The sequence below is a fragment of the Electrophorus electricus genome, chromosome 4 (assembly GCF_013358815.1).
Source record: "Electrophorus electricus isolate fEleEle1 chromosome 4, fEleEle1.pri, whole genome shotgun sequence".
Classification (NCBI taxonomy): Eukaryota; Metazoa; Chordata; class Actinopteri; order Gymnotiformes; family Gymnotidae; genus Electrophorus; species Electrophorus electricus.
Genome location: NC_049538.1, coordinates 10178297 through 10203976, shown reverse-complemented (window position 1 = coordinate 10203976; position 25680 = coordinate 10178297). Strand labels below are relative to the sequence as shown.

Below are 25680 nucleotides of genomic sequence, written 5' to 3'. Positions count from 1 at the left end.
TCAGACATGTGCTAACGCGCCTGAAAGTCTGAATAGCTGAGACGGTTGTTTTTTTTCAAAGCGGCAAGCACACGACACGTTCCCTCGCAGTGCCTGAGACATGTAGCTGTGTGAGCTAGCAATGAAGTCTCACTGTAATCAGTTGAGATCTGCAGAAGCATGTGTGTGTGTGCGTGTGCATGTGTTTGTGTGTATGTGTGTGTGTGTATGTGCATGATTGTGTGTGTGAGTGATGTGTGTGTGTGTGTGTGTGTGCGTGTGCATGTGTTTGTGTGTGTGTGTATGTGCATGATTGTGTGTGTGAGTGGAAGCTCTCCTGCTACCCTGCTGTTCTGACACACCTGTTTAGTAGCGCCCATAACAGGTGAGGCAGGGGTGAGTGAGTGGTAGGAGTGGGTGTGAGGTAGTGGTGGGTGAGTGGTATGAGTGGGAGTGAGGTAGGGGTGATGGATGTGAGGTAGGGGTGACGTGTGTGAGGTCGGTTTGATGGGTGCGAGGTAGGGGTGGGTGAGTGGTGGGGGTGATGCGTGTGAAGTAGGGGTGATGGATGCGAGGTAGGAGTGGGTGTGAGGTATGGGATGAGGGGTGAAGTAGTTTACACACACCGACACACACCAGTACACGACAATGCAGGCATACTCCAATGTCCCACCTGTGAGCCCTCCTGTGCACATGACACATTCTTCACCTGTAATATGAAAGCTGTTTGTGTCTTCCCTTCTCTTTCTCTAATCCAGACCCCAGGAAGAAATACCATATCAAGCTCCTGGCCTTCAGCTTCCTCGGGGAGGGTTACCAGGCTGACCGGACCATCAGCACCCCGGGATGTGTCTGTAAGAACCTCCACACTGGAGCCCAGCACTGTGACATTACAGCCATGCCATTGGACGGATCATAAATACGAAGCTGTTATGGTTTATGTTAAAGGAGTCGTCTGGAGAAGATCCAGTTTACACCAGTTAGTTGTGCTAGGTGGACAGGCGTACAGGTGGACAGGCCTACAGGCGTACAGGTGGACAGGCCTACAGGCCTACAGGTGGACAGGAGTACACATGGACAGGCGTACAGGCATACAGGCGGACATTTGTGCACAGGCATACAGGTGTACAGGCTTACAGGAGTACAGTCTTGAAGGTGTATAGGCGGACAGGTGGACAGGTGGACCTGTGCTATGTCCAGTGCAAAAGAACATCATCTGAATCCCCAGCTGGTCTGGACTGCTGTACTATGTTTAAAATAAACAGATCTTCCCCCTTCTCCATGTCTCCATCTCTCTGCCTGTCCATGTCCGATAACCACACCTTCCTTGCAGGACTAGCTCTCTGAACCCTACACCTGTCTCCACAGCATATGAGATTTGCAGCAAAACCACGTAGCTTCCATGGCTTTGGGGCTGTTTACTGTGTGTTGGTGGTTTCCTGTGAGCCATTTAGTTGACGTGCTGTATGTTTGCGTTGCTTTGTGCGAGCAGCGGTGCGTGATCGGCTGGTGCCGCCCCCTCCGCCGCCCCATCACGTGCATGCGCGGGCAAACAGCTCCAGTGCCGTGCTCCTGAACTGGGCTCGACCCGCCTTCACCGGTGCCCACACCATCAACTACACGGTCCGATGTAACCCGGTGGGCCTGCAGAACGCCTCACTGGTGCTGTACCTACAGACGTGAGTGTTACTGACCCATAGAAGGAGAGAGAGGGAGAGGGAGGGAGGGAGAGAGTGAGAGATAGAAAGAGGGAGGGAGAAAGAGTGTGAGGGAGAGGAAGACAGGCAGACACAGAGAGAGAGAGAGAGAGAGAGAGAGAGAGAGAGAGAGAGAGAGAGAGAGAGAGAAAGGCATAGGGAAGGAGAGTGAGTGAGAGAGGAATAGAGGTATAGAGGGAGGGAGAGCGAGAGAGGGAGGGAGAGAGAGAGAGGGAGGGAGGGAGGGAGGGAGGGAGGGGGGAGAGAGAGGAAGGGAGAGAGAGAGGGAGGGAGAGAGGGAGGGAGAGATCGAAAGGGGAGCAATCCCATCAGCAAAATCACATGAAACAGAAGACAAAGACTGAAATTAGTGTTTAAACATGTTCCAGACTGAAGGTGATTCCTAAGGAGAACGTGAACGGTCTAATGAGTAGTGAGAGCTGACATAAAACTCTAAACGTCTCCCAACCTTCAGGGGTTTGTTTTTCTTCTGTTTAGCCATGATGACCATGAAGGCTTTCCGAGGAGAATGCCATGATGGTTATTCTATTCTGACTTGGTGAAATATCAGATTAATTTCTGTTGGCATTCGTTAGTTTTATGTGAGCACTATGTCTTTCAGATTAGAGATTATATTAGCCAACTGTAGTCCAAGTAAATGTACCTAGCAGAACAGCCACAGTCAGAATGGCGGAGGTGGATCTGAAGTGCACACCTTTGACAGCAGTAGATTGGGGGCTTGGCAGACGTGCGGTATGACCATGTGTCCTTCCTCTGGGGGTGTCCGCCTTCTGCAGGGGGGAGCAGAGCCTGCTGGTCAAGAACCTGGAGGCCAACACCCGCTACGAGTTTGCCGTGCGCTTACACGTGGACCAGCTGTCCAGCCCCTGGAGTCCTGTGGTGTACCAGAACACCCTGCCGGACGGTGAGGAGCCCTTGCATTGACGTTTAGATCAGCATGAGTAGTACTTGTAGTAGTAGTGTGAGTAGTAGAGCAGGAGTGCAGATTGTATCACATGTTCATTAGTCACACGTGATTGCAACATCAGTGTCTTTTCCAGTGTTGCGGTACATGTACCCCGAGCTGTTTCATCATTGCAGACTTTCCTGTGCCTGCTCTCTGCTGCCTGCACTGTTCTCAGATCAGTCCCACCGCTGGAGGAATAAAGTGTATTTGAGTTATAGGTCAGTGTTATGCTATGGAGTTGCTTCTGGCTGATGCTGATTGGTCCCTCTGTTGCCACACTTAGCTCCAGCCACGCCCCCGACGGGAGTGAAAGTAACTCTGATTGAAGGAGACACAGCGTTGGTGTCATGGAAACCACCTAATGAGGCCAACGTTGCTGTGACACGCTACACCATTTTGTATGCGTCACGAAAAGCCTGGGTTACTGGCCAATGGCAGATCCTGCAGAGAGAAGGTGAGTATGAGAGAGGGAGGGAGGGAGGGGGAGAGAGAGAGAGAGAGAGAGAGAGAGAGAGAGAGAGAGAGAGAGAGAGAGAGAGAGAGAGAGAGAGAGAGAGAGAGTGTGTGTGTGTGGGGGGGCACCTTTGGCGTTAGGGAGTCATCACCCACCCAGAGATTCTCCTTAAGGAGCCAGGGTTCAGACCAGACTGCTGAGCTGGGCTGACTCAACTCCGTAGGCCCACAGTTCTAATCACACACGTGACTCTGCTCAGTATATAAGTCCGCTCTGGACATGAGCACCTGCTGTACCCCATAACTCTTTTTTTTAATTGGCTTAAATTTCAGAGGTTGTTAATGAACCTTAAATAGAGATTAGGAATGTCAGCACCCTGCTACATAAACAGTAACTGATGTATGTGGAAATACGTGGGGAAATGTTTCAGGTGTCAATGATTTGTTTAATGATTGATTGATTCATTGATTTAGGGAGTGTTACCATGGCTCTGCTGGAGAATCTGCAGCCCGGCAACGTGTATTTGGTGAAAGTATCAGCGTCTAATCAGATGGGAGATGGACCGTTCTCACCCGCTGTGGAGCTTACTGTTAACGCAGACAGTCCCGCCTCTGGACACGCCTCCGGACACGCCTCTCGCTCTCACGGCTCCGCCCATGCCACTGGTGCGTAGAACAATCCGCAAGCCAACCTGTAATGGCAGTGTTTTATTGTGTTGATTGAATACAGTGTAATAATTAAAAATACTTCTAAAAATAAAAACATACAAATTCTTGTTAAGAAAGGTTATATGCTTATATGTATGTGTGTGTGTGTGTGTGTGTGTGTGTGTGTGTATATATGTATGTGTGTTGTGTGTTTATAAGTCTGTACATTCTGTACAATCTGCACAATCACAACTAGGTTCTAATCTGCATACATTAGCTGTTGTTACCAGTTATGCTGATGTCTACGTTAAAAATGCTCTTTGACAACAGCTGTTCATGTAAAGGTGTGTGTGTGTGTGTGTATATGAATGTGTGTGTGGGGGGTTTGTGTGGGGGGGTGCACATGTGTCTGCTCTGCTCATACTGGTTTGCTATGTTTGTATGTTATTATGTGTGCAGGTGTGTTATAAATTGCACGAAACACACTCCTTAATGTGTGTGTGTGCGCGCATGTGCATGTGTTTGGTGTCCTCGCAGTATTTTACGATGGATTTTCCCATCTGGATCAGAGGTCGATAACGGGCATTATTGGGGGGGGATGTATCGCTCTCACCTGCATCCTGGTCTGCGCTCTTATCCTGGTGTGTCGTGGGAAATCCAGGTAAGTTCATTGCCTGTACAATTTTTGTGGCTGGTAATTGAGCCATTCAGCTGATTCAGTACTGGTTACACGTGGTTGTAGTAACTGACGATTACCTCACAACACAGGAAATCATGTACCAGCAAAATCGTCAGGCAGGGACAAAGTCAAGCACCGCCTACTACCGTCCACATAGCCAATGAAACTCAAGCTCCAAGTTCTGGTGTTATGGTTCCTATGGTGACGGAGCACTTCATTGATGCAAAGGTAAATGGAACAGAGTTCCTGGTTCTCATCTCACTAAACAATGTGAATCTTTTTTTGGTAAAAGACATAAAACACTTAATATGGTTTACATCTGTATACATATCCAGTGCAAAATGTGACGGAATGTGTCTATTACTGTCGACACTTGGCAGTGGCTCTTGAAGAGATGTGTGCTGACATAGTGAGTGTCTAATTCTCAGGGTGGTTCAGACCTGCTCATAAACAGTTCTGGCCCTATCAGAGCCCCAGCAGAGAGCAAGAAGGTGCAGAGATGGAGGATATTTCAGAGGAGTGAAAAGGTGTGGATGCATGTTGGTACACTTACAGGAACTAACACACAGGAGTGAACTCCCTTTTTCCCATTTAACTCAAATGTATAATGTAAATATTTAATGAAATAGTGTTTTTCCTCCCTCCCCCTGCAGAGGCTCCCTGGGTCCTCCTGCCTGTACCAGCCTGGCTCCACCCTCCTTCGATACACCAGCGAGCCTGGCTCCACCCTCCTGTGCTACACCGGTGAGCCGCACATGCTGCAGCAGCCCTCCTTACTGCATGCCCTGCTGGGGTCACCGGGGGGCGACGCTGAGGCCTCCCACTCTAGCGAAGGTAGTCACGAGACCGGCGACTCTGGCCGATACTCGCACGACGAGATGGAGATGAACGACGTGCCGTCGGGCGCGAGCAGCTGCCCCGCGTCCCTAGGCAGGGACGAGAGTGGTGGGCCGGAGGAATGCGCAGGTCACGTGGTGGAGGAGCAGGAGCTGGTAGAGAGGACATCGCCACCTACTGAGCATCGGTCGTTGTGCTCGCCCTCTAGTGGTGAGGTGTCATAAGTTCCCACCCTGACCCTCATCCTCAGATCCTGAAGCTCCTTCCCTCGTATCTGCTGCTGTGGACTGCCGAGCAGAGGTCTCCCAATCCCAAGGCTTCTTTGCAATGCCCTCTAACCTGGGTGGGCTGCGTTTGGAGTCTTTCCTCTCAGTGAATGTATTTTTTTTGTTAAGGAAAAAAAAACAACTCACCCACCGTGAATGTCTTTGAACAGATTGTCCAAACAATGTGAAGTGTGTGATATTGCATTTTCAGATGTTATTTAAGTGAGTGTATCACTGGAGGAGGAGCGCCGTGACGGACTCTCTCTACGTTATTAATGGGTTAGCTCAGTCCAGAACTCTGTGGGGCTAACAGTGACCCTGCTAACTGGCTAGGATGACAATGCTAACTGCCCAGTTCCGTTCACTGTTGACCACATCAGCGCTTTGGACACTTTAACTCTTAGTTAAAGTAACTCTTAGTTACGCCATGGTAAACGGCAACTATATATTTAATATCTACTTATACAGACGTTTTATAAGGAGCCTTCTCTTCTACATGACAACCGATACTTCCTGACAGCAATACTTTTGCTCCTGCTAGCTTAGCGTTTGTCTGTTGTCTGTTGTCTGTTGTTGTCTGTTGTTGTCTGTCTGTTCTTGTCTGTCTGTGTTTCAGTCGTGAAGTTGGACTGTAAGGGTACTAAGTCTTGTGTTTTCATGATCTACCTCAGACTTTATGAATGTTGAACTTTAGTTAGTGATGACATATTTGATGTTATCATCACCTTTAGGTAACGATGTCATCCGCTTTTGACTTTGATTTTATTCCAGATGACATTAACTTCTCAGGTTGGTCATATGAATGTGTTTGATAATGTGTCTGTGCCCTTACAGTGCCTGCCTTAAACTACCTCATTCTAAGTCTTGTTGTATTATTTAGTGTTGTACTCGACTCAGGGACTCAAGGTTTGGTACATTTGGTGAGCCATGTGGCTGTTTGGAGGGACATTGTGCGATTGACAGGGTATGCTTGTGGAGCTGGGTGGCTCTCGCTGACCTCTGGTGGAACTGTGTGTTGTGTTTGATGCCAGTTTGGATTCAGAGGCTTGAGAAGCCTGCTCACAAGTAAAAAGGCCGTCCAGTAGGAATTATATGTCTGTGGTAAATCAGGTTTTCTTTTCAAAGTGTTATTTTTATAATTTTCTTATGTTTTCATACATTGATACTGACATCGTTTAGTTCCTACAGGAATATTTCAAACCCAAGATTGTTAATTATGAGTGAAAACGAGCCATACTTTGTTCACATTTTGCCGATGTGAATTTTCTGTTTGGTGCCCAAATCCTTTCATTCACTGTTAGCATGTTAGCACTGCAATAGCACCTTTGGGTAAAACATTCCTGTGAGAGCTTTGTACACAACTATGGCCTTACGCTGGAGTCAGAAAGAGATTAGTTCTTGTGGAGTCCTGTTTGTGAGGGGATTCTCTAGAGCACGGAGATGGCTAAAGAGTTGAATCATAGAAAAAGGTGAGGAAATATGAAAACCAAAAAAACCTCCTACCTCCAAAGATATGTATTTTTCTTGACGTATATGGACTACTGGGTACGGATTCTAGTTACTTTCTTGTCTTTTAATATAGTGGATGCTTTTGTAGAAATGTGAGTTTTTAGCACTTGTCCTTTAGATGTTAGATCTCGCAAATGTGCAGCGGTGACAAATGCCAGCGTCCGCCGAACTGTTTGCTGTTTGATCTTTCCGCTGGTCTTTGGGACAGTGTGATGATGACAATGAGTTTTCCTCAAACCAGACCAAAGATGAAAGTCCCAGGGACCAGCACAAAGACTCAGCTGCAAACCAGCAGCTGGAAATCTAGAATTACGTGGATTTTACAGTATCTGTAATGTATGAATGTTGGTGTAGTAGAGCTGAAATTCTAGATTCCTGGGTGAGTTTAGTCTGTGTGGGTATAGCTGTGGAGTAGAGGCTTGAGACGTTGCTTTTTGCCCTGTGAGACGCCATGCCGGTGTGTGTCCCCGTATGGCGATGCCATGCCGGTGTGTGCCCCCGTATGGCGACGCCATGCCGGTGTGTGTCCCCGTATGGCGACGCCATGTCGGTGTGTGTCCCCGTATGGCGACGCCATGCCGGTGTGTGCCCCCGTATGGCGACGCCATGCCGGTGTGTGCCCCCGTATGGCGACGCCATGCCGGTGTGTGTCCCCGTATGGCGACGCCATGCCGGTGTGTGCCCCCGTATGGCGACGCCATGCCGGTGTGTGCCCCCGTATGGCGACGCCATGCCGGTGCGTGCCCCCGTATGGCGACGCCATGCCGGTGTGTGCCCCCGTATGGCGACCCCATGCCGGTGTGTGCCCCCGTATGGCGACACCATGCCGGTGTGTGCCCCCGTATGGCGACCTCATGAGTTGAGATGCGGGCAGTCTCAGCGCTCCTGGGGGACAGAGCTGCTTTTCCAGCAATACAAATCAAGAACATTCTGGATCTCATGCTCACTACAAACCAAACTGTTGAGTCCTGAACCTCCCTCAAAAGATTTCCAATAACATGGATGTGTTTGCAATGTAGTTGAAAATTATACACCCTCACGCGCGTGCGCGTAGGTTTACATCCTATGTGGCTGAAATCTTTTCAATCAGGGGAAGTGACTGGGCTTAACTGACCTCTGTTGCATGAACCAGAGATACACAATCAGATTTTTTACTTTCATTTCAAAGCAAACAACCTTAAACCAAAGAATGTAGTCACCGCTGCACAGAAAATCCTCTTATACACCTTTGCATGATGATTTATCATTTTAAAAAACAAAGTTTTATTCCAGTGTAGAATTTAATTGCTTGTGACTGAGCAGCTTTCTGACAATTACAGTGTTACATTGTTGTGCTTTAATAAATCCATTTAAGCAAACCAAAGATAATAGACAATTAGGATAACTAACTATCTTTTTTACCTTTTCTCACTGGAGGAGAAAATTATTTTGGTAATGTTTCTTTTTTTAAAATTTGTTTGTAAATTGTATGAAAGTACAGAGTGATGTTTGACACCTGGAGAGATATTGTTTGATGACACTGAATGCACCCCAGATAACATGATTCTGAAAAACTTTCACTTTTCAGAACATGTTGGAAATGGTATTTTACTTGCATTGCATTTTATTTTTATTTTACATTATTTTGTGTGTAATCCTTTCCATTACATCAGTCTTCATGCTCCGCATGTGAACTTCCATTTATTGTCCAATTGTGTAATCTCACCCACCCGACACCCAGACTGAAGGTGTCTGCAGTATTTTTGAGAATATTTCTAGAACTTTGAGCCTATTGTGCAGATTTAAAGGGATGGTCCAGAGTAAGAGTAATTTAATCTCTAGTGTCACAAAGCATCTGTAGTGTCTCTAGTGCTATAGTGTATCTGCTGCCATAGACAAAACTTTGACACATGTCCCTTTGTACTTTGCAGAACAGAAGACAACTTATTTTAAATTAGTTTAAATCTCACTTACAATAGCCTCAAACAGGGCAAGTAGTCAACAGTGTAAATAAACTTAAAGTATGTGTCTACATATTCTGTAACAAAAATAAACAGTTACACTTAAATACTACAACTATTAGGACATTATTAGTATTAGAGATTTTCTTTCCAAAGATATTCATATTAAGGTTCAGACATTTTTCCAACTTCCTCTCAAAACAGTAAAGGCAATAGAAGTTTCAGATAGTATCACTAAATTCTTCTGCTGGGAAACCAGTCCCATCTGTGACACGTAAATAAAGCAGGCGCACATGTTTATTTATACTCTGACCAGAAAAAAGGTCAGGAGAATGTTCTCCATAATATGTTTGTTGTGATAACAGACAATACATGGGTTCAGAATCAATTATTTTCCATTCTGAGTATACAGAAACATATCTAGTAAAATATCTAGTAATAAGACAGTTGTCTATAGATTAATTTACAATTAACCAGGAATATCCCTTTTAATAACCCTTCAGTTATGCTTCCATCTTTCACCTGAAAAAACAGTGATACTGCAAACATTGCCAGTAAACTTCCATATAAATGTAACACTGCAAAATGCTTTTACTGACTCTAATGCACTGCTGGTGTACTGACAAAATAGCAGCCAGCTAACAATATTAATAGTATTAATTCCATTTATTGAAATCTGATAAAGAACAGAACACTTGTAAATCCTAAAAAGTAGTTATTTGTGTGAATATTATATCACTAGAGTAGTGGTACATTGGAATTTCTAAATGCTTTTTGCAATTTTGGAATTATGCCCTGTGGAATTTCATGAGAGGTGATCTTTAACAAAGGAGTACTGTTTTAATTAAGGAGTAATATTTTAATTAAGGAGTACTTTTTCATTAAGGAGTACTGTTTTAATTAAGGAGTAATATTTTAATTAAGGAGTACTGTTTTAATTAAGGAGTACTGTTTTAACTAAGGAGTACTGTTTTCATTAAGGAGTACTGTTTTAGTGCTTTTACTGTTTAGTAACAGTTATTAACGCATGCCTTATGAGCTCGGTCTGTTGTGTTCTGCATTTCACGAGTTTTGTTTTGAATTTTTTTCTTGTTTTGAAGTAAAGGGATTAACAGAATGGCGTGAAACGAGGACGTTCACGAACGTTCTCGCTGCCCCGTGGTCCGTAGGTGGGGTTAACTCTCACGCTACGGCCTTCACACTCACTGAGCCTCTATGTAATTCTTTTACTTGTCAGTCTTTTATCTACACGCTCTGTTACTGTAAATGTTGTAATACTTCCTTCACTCCTTTGAATACACATATAACATCATTAAAAATGTTTTGGCAAGTGTTATTCCCCTCTATAACATTAATCGCCATGCCAAAAAAGTTATACGGTTAGAACGAATTAAAGGCCAAACTATTTTAGGCCATGAATGAACGATTAATTGCCAGAATAAACAAAGATAATTAAAATAACATTCTCTGTCTGGTGTTTTTTAATTTAGAATTATCTAGACGTAGTGTTATCTGTATAGGCTGCACTGTAATAAGAGGTCTTTAATTTTTTGAGATGTATAAAGGTGTATGTTTTCTCATTTCCATAGAATATAGGTGATGTTGTTAAATATCCCCGTGACCAGACGTAGGCAACGTTTCCCTGATAAAACCTCTCGGTTTGCAGGTTCATACATGCATTTGCTTTGGTCCCAGTTTCCCTGTAAAAGTCTGGCCCCGTGATTTAAAGTGCGCGCCACATCTAACGTTAATATTTCGGTTACCACACATCTTGCATTGCGATGCAGAGTGGGGCAATATCATAAGACACACATTTGACAAAATGTTGTTTACTCATGGCTTCAGACGCTTGGTGCCCTCACGGGGGGAGGGGGGGGGGGGTTAAAAGGCAGCAGACGAGCGCGTCTTTATTCGCGTCTCCCCGGTTTAGATTGAAGTGCGGAGCATCAAACGCAGCCGTGCAGACACACTCACATGCCGGCGTAGAGGGGTATCTCTGCGGTCGCCTCGCTCCAGGCCCTCGCCAAATCTGCCCGATATGCTGGTTTTAACTGAGCCGTGACATACCGTGGCGAAAAGTAAAGCGTAGCGAAAGCGCGTTTTCGCGTATTTTTGGGGATAGGGGTCGGTAATACGAAGTGAAACGTGTCCGCTCCTCCCAAACTTTGCGAGCGGTTGCAGCTTTCCTGGTCACACACAGATAGCAGTGATTGCTGCTAAAGGGGGAAGACGAGTTGACTACACTTCATCTTTCAACATCAAAGTTAGCTCGTTTCCTGCTCGTTTTGGACATTAGAGTCATGTGAGGCGTCCTGTAATGTCCACGGACCAGGATAAAGATTCGTTCTCGCTCAAAAGAAACCGAGGTAATGTGATTTTCTTCCCCCCGATATACTCGGCCGTGTTGCCGTGTGTGTATGTGTGTGCGTACGTGTGTATATGTGTGTGAGGGCATGATTCGCTGCTCTCCGGTCCCAACCGTAATCACGGTGGCGGAGGAGCTTCTCGGCCTTCCTCCAGGCCTCTGACGAACTGAATGAAACTCCCAAGTAGACAGCGATATTTTGCCGCAGAATTCGCAAATACTTGGTAAAGAGATTTTGATCCTATATGTCACAGTATTCAGCTCTCGCTTATGGACTGTGCTGCGTGGGAATGTATCCAGACCTTGTAGAAACTAGTGTGAACTTTGAAATTGTTTATACAGCTGCGGAGTAGAAAAGCACGAGCGAATTTAAAGCAAAAGTGACTCTGGTAGTTCAAATCGCGTCTCCGCAAGTTTAATTCAGCAAGTCCTAGAAAGCTCGTTGTGCTGGTTATGGGTTTTGGTTAGCCACTGACTCCGCATGCTTGTTAAACTGATCCAAGTTGCCTCACAGTGGGTCATACTACATTATGCGTTTGTTAGACACGCGGATTGACTCCTTGCGAAATCGTTATTGCACTGATCTAATTTGCTTCTTTCTGGAACAAGATGTGAACACAGTTCATTCGTTGCGCAAATTCCCCAGTAAGCGTGTTTTAACTGGGTGCTTGCGTTTGCAGGAGATGGAGGTCTCGAGGGTATAGGGGGGGCAGGCCTCCTCCTGGGGAGTCCGGATAAGAAGAAACGCAAAGCAAATACACAGGTACACGAATGAAAGAAACGCAAATTAAATGAATGAAAGCGACTCTGTCTCTTATATGTTGGCACAGGGCGCGCGCGTGTGTTCATATATGTGAATGTATCCATAAGGATGTATGTATATGTTGAAAACTTAGGAATGGGAGTTTGATGGCCATGGTGTATGTGTCTTTGCGATATTGCAGACTTCATTGTATGTGGAGTTCAGTGAATTATCCTAGTGTCACAGCAGGTGGTACACCAGTTTAATCTACAAAAAATACTTAGATACGGTCATGCGAGATGAAACTAAGGGAATATTCTGGTCTAAGTAACTTTATCACAGCTGTAGGGTAATTAAAACAGAATGGAAACCAATATAAATAAACTTTAATCAAAATGGAATGGGAAAACTATTTAAATAAACTATTTAAAACATGCTTACAGTAAGGGCAGCATTATATAAAAAAAATAATAAAAGGAATGTGAACCTTTTTAGAGGTTTTTAGAAAATAAAGATCTGAACCAGTGATATTCTGTGCTTCAGTAAAACTTGTACTGCTGAAGAGTTTGTGGTTATTCCAGAACCAGTGGAGTGAGGGGAACTAGAACCATTTTGCTTTGGAGTTGAAACATGGCCAAAATAAATAAATAAATTCTATGAACAGCCCTGGTAAGAGTCTCTAATTGTTGTAGTATGTAGGTGTAATGGCTATCATTTCAGTACGTGATATGGGGTTATATGGTCTCGTATTCAATGTTTTATTTAACATTCTGATGTTCTCAGTTTGGTGCCATTGTACATGTTTCAAATGCACTTAAAATAGTTGTTTTCAGTTTTTTGGTTAATTTCTTGTAACTGCACTGTGTTGTTCATACACAACTCCCTTCTACTTTCATCAATAAACACTCATTAAGTATTACAACTGCCCTTTGTTAGAAATCACTAAAGTTACTTTACTTTTTAAAAAAATTCTTGTTCCATCGGTCATGTTTTGAGTTCGTACACTGACCCGCCATGCTGTGAAGCTCTTTTATTCTGTGGTTCTGGTTCTGACCGTGTGTGTCTGTTTTTGCAGGCTCCTTCCTTCGCCCCACTCTCAGAGTATGCTCCTCCGGCAAACCCCAGCTCTGATCATTTGGTGGCTTCCAACCCTTTCGATGACAACTACAACTCTCCCACTCTGTCTCTGAAGCCACTGAACTCCTCCAGCCTGTATTTTGGCCCTTCACACTACACAGGGTTTGGTGGCTATGGCCCTCCCCGACCGGCTCCACACATCCCCAGCAGAATGCCCTCTCCTTATGGGGGCCCATATCCGATGCGGAACCAGCCCCACCTGTTCGCCCAGGGCCCGATGGGCCCGATGGCCATGGGCTTCAACCGCCCGCCCGCTTTCAGCTACGGGCACCCGGAGAGTGCAGGGTTTGTAAACCAGCACATGTTTAATAATAACGGCAGCATGCAGCTTCCAGGTGGGCTGCCTTTCAGACCGGGCCCTGGTGAGAACTCCAGTCAGCTGCCACTTCCCATCGTGAACCAGAACCAGAGTGGAATGGATGGCCCAGGCCCGGGGTTCGGTATGGAGGGACCCGCGAGTGGAAGCCTACCCCTGGCGGGTAAACCTGTCCCGGACGTGAGCTCAGCACTCCCTCAGCTGTCAAGCTTTGCCCAGGCGAGCACGCCCACGCCCAAGCAGGACCCCAGCGAGTCCGCGAACAAAAGCGCCAGCCAGAACGCTGCGTCTGCGCGGAAACAGAATTCCACGTCAGAGGAGGGGGGGGCTCAGGACGGCCAGGCAGAGCCGAAGGGGAAGAACAGAGCCGGCGGCGAAGGAGGTGTGGAGAAGATCAACGGCGTCCTCCATCCAGGAGCCGAACCCCTGAAGAAGACCCCCCAGCCAGGGGCTCTTATCGAACCTGTCGTGGAGAGGAGCCGGCGGCCCGGCGCTGGCGCTCGCAGCGCCGCCCTTCTGGCCAGTAGCAAGCCGGCGCCTCACCCCAGCCGGCTGGGCAGCGTCAGAGCCTCCGCTTCGGAGCCAGTGTACCCATGCGGAATCTGTCTCAATGAGGTGAATGATGACCAGGAGGCGATCCTGTGTGAGGCCTCGTGCCAGAAGTGGTTCCACAGAGTGTGTACGGGAATGACTGAGACGGCGTACAACATGTTGACGGCCGAGGCGGCTGCTGTCTGGGGCTGTGATGGCTGCATGCAGGAGAAGGGCGCTCAGCTCCTCAAAACGCGGGAGACATCGGCCCCGCCTACCGCGAACAGCGAGGGACAATCCTGAATGGCGTGTGTGTGTCTCCTCGATTTCGTTTCTCTTGCCACCGTGAATGTCAGTGTTGTTTGTGCTGGGTTCTGTTGCAGTGCCGTGAGGGAGAGCTCCATCACTTTTCTTCTGTCTCCCCTTCTGCTCCTTGACTGGGTGTGACTTGTATGATCTTGCAGCCTCCATATATAAATCAAGACGAGGAGGTGGTCCAGCTTTATCCAAGTTTCTTACTCAGACCTCAAGTCTCGTTCAGCTAGGCCCCCGATCTACATCTGTCTGGGGTGAAGTCCTGTGTGCTCTGTAAATACGTGCTAGGATTTACATTAGCTTTGAACTGTACACGGTCTTCCTTCCCACAAACACATTAGCGTGGTGGTTGACTTGTGTTATAGAAATTCATCAGTCTAACATTAATAATTCTGTTAATTAAATAATTTGTTTTGACCGGGTGACCTTCAGCATCCCAACTCTTGATCCAGGTCACTCTAGGTACTGGGATCGTCCGAAGTTCTCGAACCATACATCAAAAGCAGCGGTGTGATCAGATATCTTAACGTTTTTAAACCAATTATTACCTAACATCGTCCAGCTTAATGTATGGTGCTCACAAAAAAATCGGTTTGCTGTTAACGCGCAGTGAACACGCTGTTGGGTGAAGCAGAACGGCTTTGAGCACGTGATGTCCGTTTCTCGTCGGTGTAGGCCTGTGAAGACCAGCATCCGAAAGGGCTGCCGGTAAACAACGGCTTGTACTTTTAAATAAAACCTTCTGATTGTTACAGAACAGCGACACGAAGAACTAAGCTGTCGTCGCTGAATGTAGCGATTATTTTGTATTCCGTAGCATGTTCCTGAAAGGAGACCGAAACGAGCAGCACTTGGGGTGCTTTTTGAATGTAGTCTCATTGTGTCATGGTTTGTTCGGGTCTTGGTGAGCAACGCGCCCTTCTCATGGCCTGTACGCGCCTGGCTTCGCTGTGTTGTTCCCGCTTTACCATGTATTTCATCTAGTGTTGCGTTTATTTTTTAAACGATTGTTCGTGAACTTGTGAATAATTGTATCGTAAATGCAGAAAAGGTTAGATTATCCCAGCAAATATGAACCCAGAAACGGAGAAACCGATTGTGCACTAAAATGTCTTCAATCACCTTTAATATTTAATTGCATTTCCTTACCGGTTTACTCTTATTTGTTATTGGAGACGACGAGGATTCGTTACTTGAATGCATTTCTGGGAAAGTGTTTTGGAAAAGTAATTGTACAGAATATATCAGTAGGGTGATTGATTGATTGATTAATTTATATAAGTAACGACCTTTCTTGATTTTATCACTTCCTACCCCCGGATTTATTCCAAGTAATAAATCTGTTTGGCACCTTGTTAAAAGCAACTTTGTTTAAAAAGAACGTAAATGTATATTACCACATTTAAGAGGATACAATCGGTAGTGTGGTTTTTTTTTTTGGTTGCTTGTTTGTTCTTCCCCCGCCCCCCGCTTGATGTATAATGTATAATACATCCGATATTTGAATGATATCGCTCTAATAATGTTTGGCTTTTTACTACATCGTATCAGAACTGCATCAGCTGCAGACGTTTGGTGCATCACGAATGTAAACGTGGACCGGTGTCTTCTATTATAATGTGACAGAACAGACGTATTGTGGTGAACATGTAACTTCGTTATATTGTACTGTTGTTTTCATATTCCAAAGAATGACACGCCCTTCATCGAATACCCATTCCCAGTATTCCGCAGCGATGGCGTTTCCCAGTGTATGCATTCCCTTTACCTCCTCGACGTTTCTAGGACGTTCACTTCTGTGCTCTGAAAAGATTGACACTTCAACTATTTAATTAGGTTATATTGAATAAACCAAAAATACTTAGCGCCTACTTATATCCGTAAAGAAATTATGCATCACTGAACCGTGGCAAGGCGGTGATCAAAAAAATATTATTTTGTGATTTGCATGGTAAGCGCATTATAACCTGCTTACAGGATACGGTTTGTTTTTCTTCTATAAAGAATAATTGAATCGGCGATGTTTGCGAAGCAATCAGCCTTAGACTGTTGGCAAGGGCTGCCTTGGTTAAACCATGGCCGACCAGGAGGCGAAGGCACTGCGTGCTTCACCTGATTCTGAGAGTTTATACCAGGGGAGAGGAGCTCATATCATTTGTCCAAGTGAGCTGGGTGAAGAACAGTGAATGTACAGATAAAAATAAACCCTAAACAGATAAATCACATGAACTAGTGCCTAGTAAGAATTTGCTGCAGTTTCCTTGGCATAATCGAACGCTGTGTTAAGATTAGCTATATAATGGTGCCCCTCAATTCATTTATGGGCTACAATGTTTTACTTTTTAAAAATAAATACGCTGACTTTGTTTCTTGTCCCATAGCGTTACAGATTCATTAAATGGACAATACATGATAACACTTTAACGGTCATTGTTTGTGGCCTGTACCTGGACTACTGTGTTTAATAAATGAAGGAGGTTACTCCTCTACATTGTTCGGATGCAAGGCGTATGTATGGGTTTGTTGGGATTTTGATCTTTGACCCAGAAAGGTCAAAGAGCTTCAAACGACTTTTAATTTAGACAGGAAATGTCGGTGGAAGTTTTTCCAGTCGGTCCACCCCTAGCAACCACGCGTGCATCATAGCAACCACACTTTCTCACTAAACACAGGCCAGCAAGCGTACGATATTCCGTCCAAAATGCCGCTAATCGTAAAGGATTACACATGGACACAAACCGAAACGACCGTATACATCAGCATACCATTGAAGGCGGTGAAAACGGCAAACGTCGACGTACTTTGCACAGACGAGTACCTAAAGGTAAGATGCTAGCTGGCTAACGCTAGCTATTTCCACCAGCCAAACGAACAGCTTGCGCTGGTCGTAAACAAGGAGCGTGAACACTACTCTCTCTCCTTCCCCAGGTTAGTTTCCCTCCGTATTTGTTTGAAGCTTTCTTTTTCCAGCCAATAGAGGATGACAAAAGTGTGGCGAAAATTGGAAACGGTGCTGCAGTTTTTACACTGCCAAAAAAGGAAAGCGGCTTGTGGGAACATCTCTGTAGAAGTATTGGTACGTCTTGTCATTCACACAGTACGTGTTTGTTTCGATTATCTATCCCACCCCGTACACCGATTAACTGGATTTGGTCGAACATTTCCCCCTCTTTCCTTTAAAAAATGCCTTACAAATATTAGACAAAGATAAGCAAAGAGAGAACAGAGAAGAAGCCGTTCTCAAAACACAGGAGAAGTCTGCAGAGAAGTCGAAAGCCAAAGCTACGAGGACCCAGCAGGAAAAGAAGTACACCCTGGAGACCATGATGAAGGTTGGAAGTGATAAACCAAATCAGTTTCTTGCACGGATATGATCTCAGTTCTATTTCTCTAGGTGTTGATATACCAGTAGAGAAACTGGTGCTATTCTGACTTATTCATTGAAGTATATTAGCTTCTTACACTACTATACTAGCAGCAAACATTTCTAACGGTTGCACCTTCATGTGATCTTTGTCGTGGCGTGAGGCTGTCCCCCGTTCTGTCCTGCAGTCACTATTCAGTTGACATTTTGGCTTACAGCTGTATAAAACGCTAGGACATCCAGGTAGCGGGTCGTTTCCAGGTAGCAGAATGTATTTTTCAAGCTTTGCCACGCTCTCAAACCTGGGGATTAATTTCTTGGTTGTGCATTATGTTATACTGTAAGCCAGACAAATCTTGCAGACCCTGTGTAATTCCACACCAGTCCTAAACAGTAAGGAATCCCTGCAGTCAGCTACGTTTCCACATCCAGTGTTATTCCAATTCCCGGGACTGTTTAGCCAGGTCCTGCGTTGTCTGTTCTTCCGTTATCGGTTTGGTCTGCCCAGCTGGAGGAAGAGGAGCGAGCGAGTATTCAGAGGATGAAGGACGAAGAGTGTGCAAGAGCCACAGTGGAACTCGAGGCCTGGAAGGAGAAGCAGAGGAAAATGGTCGAGGAAGAGGAGGCTCGACGAAGGATGCAAGGAACCACCACACACAACGACAAACATGTACATCAGCTAAAGAAGCCTACTGAAGCGCATGTGCTGAGGACTGGAGGTGCTTGATCTGCTCCTACTGCTTCTCCTCTATATGTATATTTTGGATATAGTATACAGTGCATAAACATAAGCTCATCTGTTAAGCTTTTGGACAATTTTAAACCCTTTTTTTTTGGTTCAAAGGTTTAATGCGGTTACCAGTGTTAGTACAATACACATCTTATTGTCATACTCCGGGAATGTGCTGGCAGCGTAAGGCGTGTTTGTTTCACCTGACAAGACGAATATAGCTAATGAGGTTTCCCTCAGGTGAGGTGAGCTGCAGGCGTGAGCTCGGACGTGCGGCGTCCACAGCCCCCAGGGAGGCGGGCTGCATTAAGATCAGCTTCACGCCGCGGGTCTTCCCCACGGCCCTACGAGAGTCCCGCGTACCTGAGGAGCAGGAGGTGCCTGCTTGATAATCCTTTATTGTTATTGTTCGCTTTATCTCCCACCTCTCTTAACCCCTTTGTCTAATTGCAAAGTAAACAATCCTTCTACTTGAGATAGAAAATACGTGCCTTGTAATTACAAGTGTAATGGAGGCGTAAGTATACCTCATGAAAGTGTGTTCTTGTGTGCATACTTTGTGTTTATTTGTCTTTGTGTGTTTGTGTGCATGTACGCACGCGTGTAGTGGCTGAGGAAGCAGGTGGAGGCGAGACGGGCAGCAAATGCTGATCTTGCTCAGCTAGAAGATCTGAAGGAGGAGGAGAGGAACCCTGACTGGCTGAAGGACAAAGGAGAGTAGGTGCCCCTTTACACAGTACAACCCACCCATCAGCCTCCACAGCTCACTGAGGACTCACATCTGAAGCAGTTCACTGTTGAGAGAGAGAGAGAGAGAGAGAGAGAGAGAGAGAGAGAGAGAACTTGACTTTAGATATAGTATATGACTTCTAAAGAAAACTTAACTTAATCAGAGTATATATTAGTTTGAGCTCTCTGATTGAAATATTCCCCACATAAGAGACCTGGAGCCTAGCAGATACCGCTGTATGTCAGTGCAGAACTGGGTGCTGCTGGAATCAGGGCTGTGCTGATCTTTCCCCTGGGTTCTCTCCTTTCTGCAGTGCTTTTTTCAGGCTGGGGAACTACCAGGCTGCAGTCAATGCCTATGACTTGGCCATTAAACTCAACAGACACATTCCTGCTTTGTTCTCCAATCGAGCAGCTTGTCACCTGAAGATGAGAAATCTCCACAAAGCAATTGAGGATAGTTCTCGGGTAAGTTCTTCTCTCCCCTCCCTTCTCCTCTTCTCTCCCAGGTCAAGCAACACTGAAAGTGTTCACTTATTATTACCATACAGTATTCCATACCTTCTACCTGTTCCAGGCTCCCATACTCTATATCTCCTCTGTGCCTACTTAAGTTGCACATTTTCACCCTGCAAAGGTGTTTTTTTAAGTTTATCATCACCACTGTTACATAATTACATAATTATCAAATTTTTCTCAATGGAACATTCATCTGGGAGCATGTCTAAGTCAGCCCTTTGTTGAGTGCTCTCCTTTTTTTGACTGCAACATTGCTTGTATGGCGTTGTTGCTGCGGTAGGCTATGGAGCTGCTGACCCCAGCAGTCGCTGACAATGCGGCAGCTCGCATGAAAGCCCATGTGAGAAGAGGAACTGCCTTCTGTGAGCTGGAGCTCTACGTGGAAGGTACAGTACACAGAAATGGTCTGAACGGTGGGGTCCTATAGCACACCTGGTTAAGCAGGTAGACTAAGGTGCTAGCGACCCCAAGGTCATGAGGTCAGATCTCAGAGAGGACATAGACTGCCATGCCTGACCTCACCTCGTGAGTTGAGAATTTGGCCTGGAATTGCAGCAGTAACAGAGACCTGTAGCCTAGCAGAGATAAACCCTTTATCGGTACACGACGGTTTAACACAAAGACAGTGTATTTGATTCATGTGAGGAAGTACCAGTTCTGAAACCACAGCATGTTAAGAAGAAATACGGTGAAGTGCAAGCCTTGAAATGATGTTTGGGGGAGGTACCAAGTTTGGATTACGTGAATCTGTCTAATGAAGGTATGAAAGAAGCCCTCTGAATAAATTGTCCCATGTGTTTATCAAAGCAGTAGAAATAGTAGGACTATATTGTGTAAGTTGTTATGGAACAGGGCTGTATTATGAATGTAGTAATGGAACAGGGCTGTATTATGAATGTAGTTATGGAACAGGGCTATACTATGTATGTAGATATGGAACAGGGCTGTATTATGAATGTAGTTATGGAACAGGGCTGTATTATGAATGTAGTTATGGAACTGGACTGTATTATGTGTGTAATTACGGAACAGGGCTGTATTATGAATGTAGTTATGGAACAGGGCTGTATTATGTGTGTAATTACGGAACAGGGCTGTATTATGAATGTAGTTATGGAACAGGGCTGTATTATGAATGTAGATATGGAACAGGGCTGTATTATGAATGTAGTTATGGAACAGGGCTGTATTATGTGTGTAATTACGGAACAGGGCTGTATTATGAATGTAGTTATGGAACAGGGCTGTATTATATGTGTAATTACGGAACAGGGCTGTATTATGAATGTAGTTATGGAACAGGGCTGTATTAGGAATGTAGTTATGGAACAGGGCTGTATTATGTGTGTAATTACGGAACAGGGCTGTATTATGAATGTAGTTATGGAACAGGGCTGTATTATATGTGTAATTACGGAACAGGGCTGTATTATGAATGTAGTTATGGAACAGGGCTGTATTATATGTGTAATTACGGAACAGGGCTGTATTATGAATGTAGTTATGGAACAGGGCTGTATTATATGTGTAATTACGGAACAGGGCTGTATTATGTATGTAGTTATGGAACAGGGCTGTATTATGAATGTAGTTATGGAACAGGGCTGTATTATGAATGTAGTTATGGAACAGGGCTGTATTATGAATGTAGTTATGGAACAGGGCTGTATTATATGTGTAATTACGGAACAGGGCTGTATTATGAATGTAGTTATGGAACAGGGCTGTATTATATGTGTAATTACGGAACAGGGCTGTATTATGTATGTAGTTATGGAACAGGGCTGTATTATGAATGTAGTTATGGAACAGGGCTGTATTATGAATGTAGTTATGGAACAGGGCTGTATTATGAATGTAGTTATGGAACAGGGCTGTATTATGTATGTAGTTATGGAACAGGGCTGTATTATATGTGTAATTACGGAACAGGGCTGTATTATGAATGTAGTTATGGAACAGGGCTGTATTATGTATGTAGTTATGGAACAGGGCTGTATTATATGTGTAATTACGGAACAGGGCTGTATTATGAATGTAGTTATGGAACAGGGCTGTATTATGAATGTAGTTATGGAACAGGGCTGTATTATGAATGTAGTTATGGAACAGGGCTGTATTATGTATGTAGTTATGGAACAGGGCTGTATTATGAATGTAGTTATGGAACAGGGCTGTATTATGAATGTAGTTATGGAACAGGGCTGTATTATGAATGTAGTTATGGAACAGGGCTGTATTATGTATGTAGTTATGGAACAGGGCTGTATTATATGTGTAATTACGGAACAGGGCTGTATTATGTATGTAGTTATGGAACAGGGCTGTATTATGAATGTAGTTATGGAACAGGGCTGTATTATATGTGTAATTACGGAACAGGGCTGTATTATGTATGTAGTTATGGAACAGGGCTGTATTATATGTGTAATTACGGAACAGGGCTGTATTATGTATGTAGTTATGGAACAGGGCTGTATTATATGTGTAATTACGGAACAGGGCTGTATTATGAATGTAGTTATGGAACAGGGCTGTATTATATGTGTAATTACGGAACAGGGCTGTATTATGAATGTAGTTATGGAACAGGGCTGTATTATATGTGTAATTACGGAACAGGGCTGTATTATGTATGTAGTTATGGAACAGGGCTGTATTATATGTGTAATTACGGAACAGGGCTGTATTATGTATGTAGTTATGGAACAGGGCTGTATTATGTATGTAGTTATGGAACAGGGCTGTATTATGAATGTAGTTATGGAACAGGGCTGTATTATATGTGTAATTACGGAACAGGGCTGTATTATGTATGTAGTTATGGAACAGGGCTGTATTATATGTGTAATTACGAAACAGGGCTGTATTATATGTGTAGTTATGGAACAGGGCTGTATTATGAATGTAGTTATGGAACAGGGCTGTATTATGTGTGTAATTACGGAACAGGGCTGTATTATGTGTGTAGTTATGGAACAGGGCTGTATTATGTGTGTAATTACGGAACAGGGCTGTATTATGTATGTAGTTATGGAACAGGGCTGTATTATATGTGTAATTACGGAACAGGGCTGTATTATGAATGTAGTTATGGAACAGGGCTGTATTATATGTGTAATTACGGAACAGGGCTGTATTATATGTGTAATTACGGAACAGGGCTGTATTATGAATGTAGTTATGGAACAGGGCTGTATTATATGTGTAATTATGGAACAGGGCTGTATTATATGTGTAATTACGGAACAGGGCTGTATTATGAATGTAGTTATGGAACAGGGCTGTATTATATGTGTAATTACGGAACAGGGCTGTATTATGTGTGTAATTACGGAACAGGGCTGTATTATGAATGTAGTTATGGAACAGGGCTGTATTATATGTGTAATTACGGAACAGGGCTGTATTATGGATTGTTTGATGACTTCTTGCAGTGCCAGCATTTGCAACACTGGAAATGGCTGCATTAAGTCCTCTAACATCACTTTTTTGTGGTGTGTTTTGAAAATCCTTTTAGAAGAGTGTTTTGATTAATCATTGTTTTCAGGTATTCAGACAAATGAAAGCATGCCAGTCATCAACCACAGCAGCAGCGCTTTTTTGATGTACTTTGAATACACAGTGGTGTGAAAGTGTTTGCCTCCTTCCTGATATCTTTTTTTTTTTTTGCATGTTTGTCACACTTAAATGCTTCAGATCATCAAACAAATCACTTTTTTCCACACAGGAGAATCACTTTTTCACACAGGGCCATGTAGGCTTGGATTTTTTTCCCCTTAATAATAAAAACCTTCATTTAAAAACTGCATTTTGTGTTTACTTATTATCTTTGTCTAATATTTAAATTTGTTTGATGATCAGTGTGAAAAACATGCAAAAAAAAAAGACATCAGGAAGGGGGCAAACACTTTTCCACACCACTGTATAGGAAGGCATATCACAATCTCAATATGTTGTAATACAGTCACAGTATAGTGTCCTGTCCCTATCATGCATTATTAATGTGGAAATGCGATGAGTCCAGCAAGGCCTGAGCACGCTCCTCTCTCCTGAGCTGTTACCATGGAGAATGTACAGAGACCCCAGTGTACCATTTCAGCACTCAAGATGTCCACCCTTTGACCCCTCAGGACTTCAGGACTACCAAGCTGCCCTCCAGATCGACCCACACAACCAGGCTCTGCGGGCAGATGCCAACAAGATCCGTGAGGTCGTCCAAGGGACAACACCCAGCTCATAAGGAGGGCTGGCGTTCTGCAAAGACCGTTAAGACTGTTTCTGGTGTGTTACACTTCAGACGTAACTTCCAGTCAGTGTCATAAATTACAGGCTGCATGCACTACACCATGAACTTCAAAACGGTGCCTTTTTGTCAAATACTATACCATACACACCCTAGTGTTACACAGAGGTTTCCTGTTTGTCTTTCTTTAACACACATGCTTCCTCATGACTGTTAATGAACCACTTCACTTCTTCATAAGCTGAGTCCTGGCCTATGAAACACAGGAAATAGTCATTCTTAATCCCAGTGCATATACAGCACCTGACAGCTCACGGAAGACCCATTAGTTATGAGGTAAGTCGTGTTACAGAGAGGAATACACACACACACACACACACACAAATATGTAGTGTACAGGGTCTCCAGGCCTGATATTACAAACCACCACCCTAAACTGAACAGTGCTGTGGTCCAGACCAGAGTTCCAGAACAAGAACATAGAGTTGCATGTGCTAGATGCATTTACACCATCTGTGACGCACATTGGCTCATGGGACCCTCACTTTGTAATAAAAAGTAGTTTGCTTCCTTGACCGCCAAATTCTGTGTGTTTGTTTAATTTCAAAATACATTTCTCTTAAATACATTTAAGGCGTTTTAGAGCATTACATTTTATTACACTCTAGAAAACAAAAGAACACCAATACTAATGTTCAAGACGTACGATATTTAAAAATGTAAGATATTAAAAGACATGAACTTGAAACTGGCTCAGACCAGTTATTCTGAATTCAGTCGGGTGTTTTGCAGTTGAAACAAGAGAGGCTTGATTACAATCGTCTGTTTAGATGGTGTTTTGTAAATTGGGGCAGTCATACACCCTACTGCGGTCCAAACTGGTGTTGAAGGAGTTGTCCCGGTACATCCCGCACGTTCCGAGGTGCTCGGAGAATGCCTGGGACAGCGGGTGGTACGCACACGGCGAGGACTCGGGCGTTGGGCCGCAGGATCCGTACTCGCTCGAGGTAGTCCGGTAAAAGGGGCTCTGTGCCTTGACCGAAGACGCCAACGTGTCTGCTGGATGCATCATGCAGGAGAACACCGGGTTGCCGGGGTTCGCACACGGTGCACGGCGGTGTGATTCCTGCTGCTTGTCGGTTCGTGACATGTTATGATGATCTTTACCCTAAAAGACAAGTGGGAAGAAAATACAAAATTGGGAAAGCTGATCAGACTTAAGTCAAGCAAAAACCTAAAAATCTACCAAAAAGTAAACCTTTAGTGAGCTTAATAAAATTACACGCATTTAGTTAGCTATCTTGTAAAACTATTTAAAAAAATATACATTCCACAAGCCAGCCAGCTACCTTGTTATAAGGGGTTAGTGACTCAATTCGACGTGGGCGTGTGTTGTAGGTTCGCTGCTTGGCAACGGTGTTACTTTATATGGGGGAGATGGAGCCTCTACATTACAGCCACGGAGGGAACCGTGGTGGAATAACGTACTGGGGAATAACAGGCCTTTATTTATTTATTTATTTATTTATTTATTTATTTACTTATTTAACAACTTTATTTGTTCAATTTTGAACATTTAAAACATAATCTGTAATTTCAAAGACGAGCTATTAAACACCATCGTATGGCGCTGTTACTGTGTAACCCTGGAAGTTGTAGTCTATTTCGCAATAGAATGTTAAGGGTTTTCCCTGAGGTGTCTTTTAAAAAC

General features: G+C 44.3%; 4 protein-coding genes across 5 annotated transcripts in view; 3 read left to right on the top strand and 1 right to left on the bottom strand.

Moving 5' to 3' along the window:
* prtga (protogenin homolog a (Gallus gallus)) overlaps positions 1 to 7623 on the top strand; it is a 38650-nt gene extending 31027 nt beyond the window's left edge. Inside the window, exons 11-19 of the mRNA XM_035524867.1 lie at positions 738 to 833; positions 1472 to 1658; positions 2474 to 2601; positions 2927 to 3097; positions 3571 to 3762; positions 4282 to 4405; positions 4513 to 4651; positions 4852 to 4950; positions 5077 to 7623. Coding sequence (XP_035380760.1) covers positions 738 to 833; positions 1472 to 1658; positions 2474 to 2601; positions 2927 to 3097; positions 3571 to 3762; positions 4282 to 4405; positions 4513 to 4651; positions 4852 to 4950; positions 5077 to 5484 — 1544 coding nt within the window. The 3' untranslated portion in view covers positions 5485 to 7623. The remainder of the gene's footprint in view (positions 1 to 737; positions 834 to 1471; positions 1659 to 2473; positions 2602 to 2926; positions 3098 to 3570; positions 3763 to 4281; positions 4406 to 4512; positions 4652 to 4851; positions 4951 to 5076) is intronic.
* A 3242-nt stretch (positions 7624 to 10865) lies between these two features.
* pygo1 (pygopus family PHD finger 1) lies at positions 10866 to 16881 on the top strand. The gene is made up of 3 exons (XM_027021175.2): positions 10866 to 11341; positions 12021 to 12103; positions 13158 to 16881. The coding sequence occupies exons 1-3, from the start codon at positions 11293 to 11295 to the stop codon at positions 14367 to 14369; spliced, it is 1344 nt and encodes a 447-aa protein (XP_026876976.2). The 5' UTR covers positions 10866 to 11292; the 3' UTR covers positions 14370 to 16881.
* Positions 16882 to 17009: 128 nt separating this feature from the next.
* On the top strand, positions 17010 to 24717 carry dnaaf4 (dynein axonemal assembly factor 4). Of its 2 annotated transcripts, XM_027020797.2 has the most exons (9): positions 17010 to 17205; positions 17310 to 17457; positions 17583 to 17713; positions 18254 to 18464; positions 18716 to 18852; positions 19083 to 19192; positions 19519 to 19672; positions 20004 to 20109; positions 23857 to 24051. In XM_027020797.2, exons 1-9 carry the CDS (start codon positions 17083 to 17085, stop codon positions 23964 to 23966), a joined length of 1230 nt encoding a protein of 409 aa, XP_026876598.2. In that variant the 5' UTR covers positions 17010 to 17082; the 3' UTR covers positions 23967 to 24051. The 2 variants fall into 2 exon arrangements, with proteins under 2 accessions (XP_026876598.2, XP_026876606.1); XM_027020805.2 differs by lacking the exon at positions 20004 to 20109 and having other exon boundaries at positions 23857 to 24717.
* On the bottom strand, positions 24604 to 25379 carry LOC113584089 (uncharacterized protein C15orf65). The gene is made up of 2 exons (XM_027020816.2): positions 25319 to 25379; positions 24604 to 25137 (listed from the first exon to the last, which is right to left on the bottom strand). Exon 2 carries the CDS (start codon positions 25117 to 25119, stop codon positions 24796 to 24798), a length of 324 nt encoding a protein of 107 aa, XP_026876617.2. The 5' UTR covers positions 25120 to 25137; positions 25319 to 25379; the 3' UTR covers positions 24604 to 24795.
* Positions 25380 to 25680: the final 301 nt, after the last annotated feature.